This window comes from Oryctolagus cuniculus, chromosome 1 (assembly GCF_964237555.1).
Source record: "Oryctolagus cuniculus chromosome 1, mOryCun1.1, whole genome shotgun sequence".
Classification (NCBI taxonomy): Eukaryota; Metazoa; Chordata; class Mammalia; order Lagomorpha; family Leporidae; genus Oryctolagus; species Oryctolagus cuniculus.
In genome coordinates, this window is record NC_091432.1 from 31,947,021 (window position 1) to 31,957,589 (window position 10,569).

General features: G+C 48.5%; 1 protein-coding gene across 1 annotated transcript; it reads left to right on the forward strand.

Moving 5' to 3' along the window:
* The first annotated feature begins 617 nt into the window (after window positions 1-617).
* LOC138846455 (small nuclear ribonucleoprotein E-like) lies at window positions 618-1,113 on the forward strand. Its single transcript, XM_070062358.1, has one exon. It carries the CDS (start codon window positions 679-681, stop codon window positions 955-957), a length of 279 nt encoding a protein of 92 aa, XP_069918459.1. The 5' UTR covers window positions 618-678; the 3' UTR covers window positions 958-1,113.
* Window positions 1,114-10,569: the final 9,456 nt, after the last annotated feature.

The window sequence follows — 10,569 nt, forward strand, 5'->3', positions numbered from 1 at the left end:
AAGGTGGAGAATTAGCCTATTGAGCCACGGCATCGGCATCGGCCCCTGGCAGCTTTTCAATAGATGAAAGCTGTGCTTTGCTTGTTTGTTTTTCCCAAAGGAGGGGGCTCTGTTTTGGCTCCCTATTGAGAGCCTGGTTTAGGAGCTATGCTATTTCCCTGTATCTAGGAATCCTTAGCCTGTTAGGGAAATGCTGGGACTGCCTTGGGACTTCCTGAAGTTTGCAGAAGTAGGAATTTGCTGCATGGCCCATATCCTCTCTGGGGCTGGTTTTCTCTCCCCAGGGGTTAAGGATAAGGGTTAAATAATTAACTCTCTTATGGACTGGCTATGCTTTTTTCCTCTGGATAACTAGTAGCTAGTTTTGCTAGGAAGCTAAGCCAATGTACAAGACCAGAGTCTCAGTCTGGGAAAGGAAACAGAAAAATAAATCATTTACATTTAATCATCTACATTTTGGATTATTGTGCACCCCCCTCAAGAGATAGACCCTTTAAGTCCTTGGTGAGGACCCGTCTAAATAGGTGTAGGACTGTCTAAGATAGCTGTTACTCAAATCTGTTTTTAGGAACTGGCAGGAAGGGCTTTTTAAGCTTAATACTATTTGGATACCCTAATTCCGGAAGTTGCTTTCCCAGGTGACGTGTGCGTCCGGTGTGGTCTTTGTGAGATTCCACCATGGCATACCGTGGCCAGGGCCAGAAAGTGCAGAAGGTGATGGTGCAGCCCATCAACCTCATCTTCAGATACTTGCAAAACCGATCTCGCATTCAGGTGTGGCTCTATGATCAAGTGAACATGCGGATAGAGGGCTGCATCATTGGTTTTGATGAATACATGAACCTTGTATTAGATGATGCAGAAGAGATTCATTCTAAAACAAAGTCAAGAAAACAACTGGGTTGGATCATGCTAAAAGGAGATAATATTACTTTGCTACAAAGCGTCTCCAACTAGAAATGATGGATGAAGTGAGAAAATACTGAGAAGGCAATGCTGTGTGTTTTGGTTTGTTTTGTAGGTGCCCTTTCATTGCAAGTGTAGTTCCAAAACGCTTGTTCATGTTGTTTTTATTACCCTTATGTTATTACAAGAAGACAATAAATACAGTGGGAATTTAAAAAAAAATACTATTTGGATAGACTTTTAAGGCCTGTCTGGGTGTGTGAGGCCCAGACCTATCCATGGGTGCTGGAAGAGAATTGCAGAAGAGATGTGCATCTCCTTAAGGGAGGCACCCTGTTGACTCACATTATGTGGCTGGACTAGGAGGAGAGCTGAATAGGAGGCTGGTACAAATAGGCAACTTACGTTTCACTGACCCTAGGCTGTCTCCTCAATAGCAGTGGCTAGAGCTGGAAGCTGGGCAGAGGCTGGGCAGAGCCAAAGGCTTTTTAGCCCCGGGGCCACAGGGTCTGCGGTTCTGAACCAGGAGTCCTTCGACACCCAGGGCAGTTCCATGTCCAGTGGCCTTGCTCTTGGCAGAGCTGACAGAAGCTGGTTTTTGTCATGACAGCTGCATGCCCAATGCCATGGCTCCTCATATTGGAAACAGGTGCCATTTGGGGTAGACTGGCCTTGTTGGGTCTCCTTGAGGGTAGATCACCGTGTAAAGCAGCTATTGATTGGCCTGTTGCCTAACCTTACATTGCTCCTGCCACTAACTTGCTCCTCGTTCTCCTGGTCTCTAATAAAGTAGACCAGGGAGGCAGCCTCTATGATGTCAGTCAAGGGGGTGCTCAATCCAACCCTGATTTTTGAAGACTTCCTTAATATTGTCAGGGTGCGCTAGAAAGCTATGGTCGGCCAGTGCTGAGGCTCACTAGGCTAATCCTCCGCCTGTGGCGCTGGTACCCCGGGTTCTAGTCCTGGTCGGGGCGCCGGATTCTGTCCCAGTTGCCCCTCTTCCAGGCCAGCTCTCTGCTGTGGCCCAGGAGTGCAGTGGAGGATGGCCCAAGTCCTTGGGCCCTGCACCTGCATGGGAGATCAGGAGAAGCACTTGGCTCCTGCCCTCGGATCAGCGTGGTGCACCGGCCACAGCGCACCGGCCGCAGCGGCCATTGGAGGCTAAACCAACGGCAGAAGGAAGACCTTTCTCTCTGTCTCTCTCTCTCGCTGTCCACTCTGCCTGTCAAAAAAAAAAAAAAAAAAAAAAAAAGAAAGCTATGGTCATGGGCAAGTTCTGACACTTAGTATTTCACTAAGTGTCCATGAAGAGAACTATGACCTTTTAGGTAAGATCAGCTGTGGTGACCTGTTTGTATATTTTTGAGGTCATCAGAATAATTTTCTTTCTTCCCCTCAATTTGGTTTAAAAGGGGAGTTCTGCCCATTTACCGTGTACACAGAAAACTCAACCTAGCTGTAGCATCATTTCATAGTTTAACCTTCCCACGCAGGCTGCCAGCTGGGGCTGGAAAGCTTGTTTCCAGACCTGTCGGCACCTCTGCCACTATAGCTTCTTGTGCTGCATGTGTGACCTTCCAGTTTTAAATCACATCTTCAGTGTAGTTGCAGTCTTCCACCCAGAGCTAGCAGAGGAGGGGGCTGAGCCCCTAAGGAGATAGACTGTCTCCAACAGACAGACCCCCATTGTCTCCATGAGCCCTAAGCCAATCAATATGCATATGTGAAGCCCTGTCCAATGGGCACCCCCGGTAGTATGACCCAATGCACAGACAGTATTGCCTTAAAAACCCTGGGCATTTCCTTAAAGCCAGTGTCCCTTATGGGCCCCCCGCCTGGTCTCCTCTAGGACCTGACGCTTTTCTGTAGCTTGCCAATCAAATAAAAATTTCTGCCTCTCTGTAAGTTGTTTCCCCGCTGTGTATTTCTACACTGAGCTGAGGAAAAGAACGCATGAAACTCGCTCTAGCCACCGCCCTCCCCTCCACGACAGGTAACAGTAGGGGCCAGCGTTGTGGCATAGTGGGTAAAGCCACCTGTGACACCAGCATCACATATGGGCGCCAGTTTGTATCCCGGCTGCTCTACTTCCCATCCAGCTCCCTGCTAATGGCCAGGGAAAAGCAGGAGAAGATAACCCAAGTGTTTGGGTCCCTGCCACCCACACGGGAGACCCAGAAGAAGCTTCTGAGTCCTGGCTTCCACCTGGCCCAGCCTGGATCAGTGGTCATCGGGGGAGTGAATCAGCAGATGGAAGACCTCTCTCTCTCCCTCCCTATCTCCGTGTAACTCTGACTTTCAAATAAATAAATAAAATCTAAAAATAAAATAAAAAGCTTGCATGGTGTCAAATATAAGTGCAACTGACATTCCCTTGTGTTACATTTATCCATAATTTTAACAAAAGCAGTCCTTCCTTGCACCTTAGATTGGAGATTTGGATGTTGATCCCAGCCTGGACATTCTGATGATGCATCCTTGGCAGAATGGACACCAATCTTTACTCACTGTCTGCACATGAGTGGCTCGGTGGTTCACTGCCACCCGGGATTCCTGCATCCCATATCTGAGTACCTGGTTCAAGTCCCACTTCCGCTTCCCATCCGGCCGCCTGCTAATGTACACCCTGGGAGGCGGCAGATGATGGGGCCCTGCCACCCATGTCAGAGACTCAGATTGGGTTTGGGTCTCCTGGCTTCAGCCTGGCCCAGCCCCAGCTATGGCAGGCATTTGAGGAGTAAACCAGGGGATGGGAGATCTCTGTCTGTGTGTCTCTCACTCTTTCTCTGTCTCTCGTTCTTCCAGGTAAAGTGAAAATAAATAAGTTTAAAATTTTTAACCTTTCCATTTTGGGATTTGGGACATGCCCTGTTCATCTCCTCAGAGCCAGGCTCCTACCACACCTCTGTCCCCAGGGCAGTTGTCTGAGTCGCCACCTTGCTCAAAGCCCCCCAGCCCTAGCTGGTGCTTCAAGAGGCATCTAGTCGGTCTCACACCCTCTTTCCAACTCCGCCCCGCCCCTCTCTACTGCAGGCTGACCCCCATGTAGCACACACAGTCACCGTCCCAAAGCAACCAGTGCAGAAGCCATCTGAGCCTTTTTCCTCCTCCAGGGCAGAGCTTGTTGGGAAATTTCTAATCAGAAATAAGTGCTGCTAACCCGTGTTTGTTTTTCTGTTTTCGTTGCTGGGAGAGAAGGGATCATTGGCTAGTGCTTTTCTGTGCCTCAGAGACTTGAGATCAGTGTCTCTGGCTCCCTCCACTGAGAGCGAATGTTGCTAGAGGGAGACTTTACCCTTGAACTTGGCCTTGAAAGAGTTGAAACCCCGGCCCTGTCCCGTGCCAGCTGTAGGGGCACTGGTCAGCTTGTTAATTCCTCCAATCCGCAGTGTCTGCATCTTGAAAACAGGGGAGTAATAAGAAGAGAATTTACTAAAAGGAAATTAGATGCTGCACAGGAATTACTGCGCATAGCGCCTGGTGAGTAAGCACTCAACTAAGAGTTAAGTTTGTGTGTGTGTGTGTGTGTGTGTGTTTAAATCAGAGTTCAAATAATCCAGAAATAATAAAAGAATGATTTTTTTCCCCACTAAGGTGGGATGCCTCGATAGACCTGCAGGAAAAAAGTCTTTCTGGAGGACTGTGGCAGAGGCGGCTTCTGAGTAACTGAGTGAGTTTCCAGGAGCCTTCAGTTCGCTCTGAGGCTCCAGGTGCATCAGCTTGGGTGTCTTTTTCCCCCCTAGATCTTTAAAAAGTTGTGACAAGTTTATGTAACATGACATGTATCATTTTAGCTATTTTCTATCTTGAGAAACCATGTAAAATATTTATTATTTGAAAGAGTTTCAGAGAGACAATCTTCTATCTGCTGGTTCACTCCCCAAAATGGCCACAAGAGCAGGGGCTGTGCCAGGCTGAAGCCAGGAGCATGGAACTCCATCCAGGTCTCCCATGTGGGTGGCAGGGGCCCAAGCACTTGAGCCATCTTTTACTGCCTTTCCAGGCGCATTAGCAGGGAGTTGGATTGGAAGTGGAGCAGCTGGGACTCAAACTGGTGCTCATATGAGACGCTGGTGTTGCAGGCAGTGCCAGTCCCACTGAGCCATCTTGAAAGCTCTCCATAACCCTTATCAAATGATCAGTGATTAGTTAGGACTCCTTCTAGTTCGTTATAGGACATTGATTTAAACAACAAAGGGAGTTAGTGGTTTACTGAACTGAAAGTCCAGAGGAACCTGACTTAAGGTGTGTTTTAATCCCACAGCTCAAGCAATTTCAACTCAGGGCCTGTTTCGTCCTAGATATTTTCTCTGCCCTCTGCTGTACTGGTTTTCTTCTCCACACCCCCACTCTCGGTAATAACGTGGCCACCAACCAGGTCAGGCTCTGGTCCTTCCACTGATGGGAAAGGCACTGTCCCTGTATCTCTGCATCCAGTCACCCAGTTGCCTTCGACTGCATCATGTACTTTTTCTGGAAAGACCTCAGTGACCCTGGGGGTTAGGGTGTCGAGACTGGCTTTAGTCATGTAACAGACCCACTACAGCCCATTCTAGATGACAGACCAAGAACATAAGCCTCAGCCATTTAGGGTTCTTGCTACCCCTGTCTTCTTTCAGGAGGCCAGTTCAGTCTCACATCCTGTATTGTTCCCCAGCCCAGCCCCTGCGTTCTTCTCTAGATTTGAAAGCCTATGAAAAAAGCCGAGAAACTGTATGGAGAAGTTCACTTCCACCTACTGCCCCCCATTTCCAGACCCTTAGCCCATTCTAGGATATATAAGGCCCAGCCATCCGGAAGACTGGGCCTCTAGCTGTGTGCACGCTAGCAGTTGGTCACCCACCTTTGTGAATTTATTTTATTTTCTTAGAATAAATTCAGTTTGGCTGTGAGTTCATATCCTGTTTCCTCTCTAGGATCTGCCCCTGTTTTCCTTACACTACAATTGTAGCTGCAGGGGGCCAGTGTATGGTGCAGCGGGTTAAAGCCCTGGCCAGCAAGGCCAGCAACACAAAAAGGCACTGGTTGGAGTCCTGGCTGCTCCACTTCAGATCCAGCTCTCTGCTAATGTGCCTGGGAAGGCAGCAGAAGATGGCCCAAGTGCTTGGGCCCCTGCACCCACATAGGAGACCCAGAAGAAGCTTCTGGCTCTTGGCTTCAGCCTGACCCAGCCCTGGTCATTACCCCCATTTGGGGAGTGAAACAGCAGATGAAAGACCTCTCTCTGTAGCTCTACCTTTCAAATAAATAAAAAAATAAATCTTAAAAAAAAAAAAAAAAGACTGTAGCTGCTGTCAATCCCCTCCAAATGAAATGTCTGACAACAGAGGAAGGGTGTGTCCCTCAGAGCAAAATCTTCGACTCTGACCAGGTGAGAAAACACCCTGTGTGGCTCCACTCCCCCAGGAGCTCCCTCCCACCACCCCACATAGACCCACCCCATATGTGTTTTCCTCCTTATCCATATTCCTGTGCCCTCTTCTCCCTAGCTGGTCATCTGGCCTCATTTTCCTTTGCTGTTCAGGACAGGAACATGAGCCACGGACAGTCGCTGGCTCTGCGAGTTTGTGTTTTCTTCTACTCCAGAATGAAGGCGTCCTTGGCCAGGCCTGAGATACGGACGGAAGCTTCACCCCAAGCTCCACAATGGTTGAGTCGTCCTGTGCCTTGAAACCAGGCTTTGAAAACCTCACTGCCTGCTAAAGAAACGTCAACTTTAGACAAGCAAAAACTTCACGGCATATGGCTTTAATCTTGTTGCATACCATTCTAGCGCCCTGAAAACGGAAAACTAAGAATGTTTGTGTGCTGTTATATAAATCGAGCTAGGCTTCTGCTAATCTTTGCAGACCCACAGATTTCCCTCAAACAAGCAACTTTGGTTAGGCAACTCAGACACTCTTTTCCCATGGTCTGTGTTGGAGGTGCAGCGCGTGCTTTGTGAAAGCTCTCCTTTCCAAAGGCGGCGGCTAAGAGGACAAGTAGGAATTTGCAAGAAAAGCATGCGACCATACTTCCGAACCCATTTCCCGATTTCATATTAGCTTAAAATGAAAACCAATGAACAAAGCCAGTGTTTGTAAACATCACCTTTGAGAGTTTCCATTTAGTCTCTTAAAGGCAACTGCTGATTTCTCAGCACACCCACACACACACCCCTGAGATGGAATAACTGGCATTTGTACTTTGGGGATCTAACTCTATCGCTGCTCACTGGTGACAGCATTCTTTGGCTGCTGGCAAAGACTCCAGAAGGAAATAAACAGCATTTCAAGTGGTGAGGTGCAAAACCTTACTTGAATCCTTGATTAAACCACGTGCGTGGGCCGGCGCCACGGCTCACTAGGCTAATCCTCCACCTAGTGGCGCCGGTACACCGGGTTCTAGTCCCGGTCAGGGCGCCGGATTCTGTCCCGGTTGCCCCTCTTCCAGGCCAGCTCTCTGCTGTGGCCAGGGAGTGCAGTGGAGGATGGCCCAAGTGCTTGGGCCCTGCACCCCATGGGAGACCAGGAGAAGCACCTGGCTCCTGCCTTCGGATAGGCGTGGTGCGCCGGCCACAGCGTGCCGGCCGTGGCGGCCATTGGAGGGTGAACCAACGGCAAAAGGAAGACCTTTCTCTCTGTCTCTCTCTCTCACTGTCTACTCTGCCTGTCAAAAAAAAAAAAAAAAAACAAAAACAAAAAAACACACATTTTCATACTTATAGAATGACCACTTTCTAGTCAGGTCTGCCCAATCTAATCTCAGTGTTTTTTTTGTTTTGTTTTGGTGTTTTTTTTGTTTTGTTTTGTTTTTTGTTTTGTTTTTTTAGATTTTATTATTTATTTATTTGAAAGGCAGAGTCACACACACACAGAGGGAGAGACGGAGAGATCTTCCATCCACTACTTTACTCTCCAAATGGCTGCCCTGGCCAGGGCTACGCCAGGCTGAAGCCAGGAGCCAGAAGCTTCATCCAAGTCTCTCACTTTGGAGATAGGGGCCCAAGTACTTGGGCCATAACCACTGCTTTCCCAGGCACATCAGCAGGGAGATGGACAGGAAGTGCAACAGTGGAGACTGGACTGGACTGGTACCCATATGGGAGGCTGGCATTGCAGATGGTGGCTTTGGCTGCTATGCCACAACACTGGCCCCTAATCTCAATGTTTTCATCATTGAGAGAGGAGAGAGAGATGGCCGGTGCTGCGGCTCACTAGGCTAATCCTCCGCCTTGCAGCGCCGGCACACCGGGTTCTAGTCCCGGTCAGGGCGCCGGATTCTGTCCCAGTTGCCCCTCTTCCAGGCCAGCTCTCTGCTGTGGCCAGGAGTGCAGTGGAGGATGGCCCAGGTGCTTGGGCCCTGCACCCCATGGGAGACCAGGAAAAGCACCTGGATCCTGGCTCCTGCCATCGGATCAGCACGGTGCGCCGGCTGCAGCGGCGGCCATTGGAGGGTGAACCAAGGGCAAAGGAAGACCTTTCTCTCTCTGTCTCTCTCTCTCATTGTCCACTCTGCCTGTCAAAAAAAAAAAAAAAAAAAAAAAACAACAAAAAAACCAAAAAACGAGAGAGGAGAGAGAGAGTGTGTGTGTGTGTGTCTCAATACTTATATTTATCATAAATACATGTATACTCTTTTACTGTTTCCCCCTTACATTATAGCTAAGAGTTAAATTTTTATATAAATTTCTTACTGAGGTTGACAAAGAATACATGTTTAAAATTTTCAAAAATGGATACATGGATTATTGAAGTATGAGTGACATACAGTAAGCTGCACATGTTAAGAGGGTCCAGTTTCATCAGTTTTGGCATATGTATCCACCGTGAAATCATCACCAGCCATCAAAATAGGGGACATATCCACCGCCCTGAAAGGTTGCCTCAGGCTGCTTTGCTTTTTCTAAATTTGTAGAAAGATTTATGTATTTGAAATGCAGAGTTACAGAGAGGGAGAGGGAGTGGGAGAGACAGAGAAAGAGAGAGAGAGAGAATCTTCCATCTACTGGTTCACTTCCCAAATGGCTGCAACAATTGGGGCTGGGCCAAGCCAAAGCCAGGAGCTTCTTCCAGGTCTCCCACATGGGTGCAGGGACCCAAGCACCTGGACCACCTTCCACTGCTTTCTCAGGCCATAGCAGAGAGCTGATCGGAAGAGGAGCAGCTGGGACACCAACTGGTGCCCACCATCCCCTTCTGTAATTCCCCCTTGACCCCTGCCTCTTTTCCAAGCAGCTCTCTGTTTTGTACCCAGGGAATCATACAGTCCCTACTCTTCCATGTCTGCCTTCTTTTACTCAGCATAATTATTTTGAGATTCACTTTTGTTGCAAGTGTTAGCAATAAGCTGAGTAATGAGGAATACGGAGTTTCAATAGCTGATCTTGACATTCATAAAACGGAAGTTTAGTAATCCTGTTTAATCTTTGACTTGGATATGATAGCAGAGGCTGTTATTATCAGAGGTCGTATGTCTAAAATTCATTTAACAGGAGACCTTGCACCTGCTGCAACTCTTGGGAATTACCCGTGACTTCAAGTCTCCAGAAGTTTAATTAGATTGTATTAATATTGCAAAGTATATGCATTAGGAGGACGTTCTATGTTGATTTGAATTACAGAATCCTAGTTTCATGACTGGGGGTGCTGTGGAAGTCATCCTGTGGACCGCTTCATCTCATAGGGGAGGAGATGGCAGCTCAGAGAAGCTGAGGCGTCTGTCCATGGCCAAACAGCACAGGAAGGGATGGTGGGGCTTGTGGTGGACAACACGATTGGCTCCCTACTTTTCAGCCTTGGCCGTCTCTCAACCTCACCATACTTGGCTGCAGATCTCTGAGCCTCTGCCTATCCTCCACCTGCCCCCCCCCCCCCCAGCTCCTGCCCCAGGCTGGACGACCTTGCTCACGCAGCCCCTCAAGGCTTGAGCACAGCTCAGACACCTAAACTTCAAGAGTACCTCTGCCTGGCTGCTGTGGTTTGGATGCGCAGTGCAACCCCGAGGCTCTGTGGCGAGGCTTTGGTCACAGGTGGTGGAAGCTGTAGGAGCTGAGGCCTAGTGGAAGGTCCTTGGGCACTTGGGGCCTGTCCTGCAAAGGTTCTGTGATGTCTGGAGCTGACACAAGAGGCTTGTTACATAAGCCGGAATTTAGGGCCCACCCTCTCGCTCCGTGCATCCTGGCTGGCCATCCTCCTCAGGTGCTCCACCGATCGCGCGTGGAACCTACACCAGAGCCTTTAACATGTCATCCGGGCTCTCAGCCTCCCCAACCGTGAGCTAAATAAACTGCTCTGTCCTCTGTAAGTAGCTTGCTCAGGTATTTGGTTGTACCATGTACTACCTCATTTAATTCGCACAATGATCCTATAGTACAAGTACTATCAATACACCCATTTTACTGACAGGAAGGTGAGGCTTAGAGGGATGACCTGTTCACAGTCACATAGCCAGTAAGTGATAGAACCAGGAGTCTGAAGCTTGGTTTTTAGCTACTAGTCGCTTCTTAGGACTTACCTAGTAGTCTAATTGCTTTTTTCCCTAAGATTTATTTTATATTTTATTTATTTGAAAGGCAGAGTTACAGAGAGAGAGAGAGAGAGAGAGTGAGAGAGAGGTCTTCCATTTCCTGGTTCGCTACCCAAATGGCTGTGATGGCCAGAGCCAGGTCAGTCCAAAGCTAGG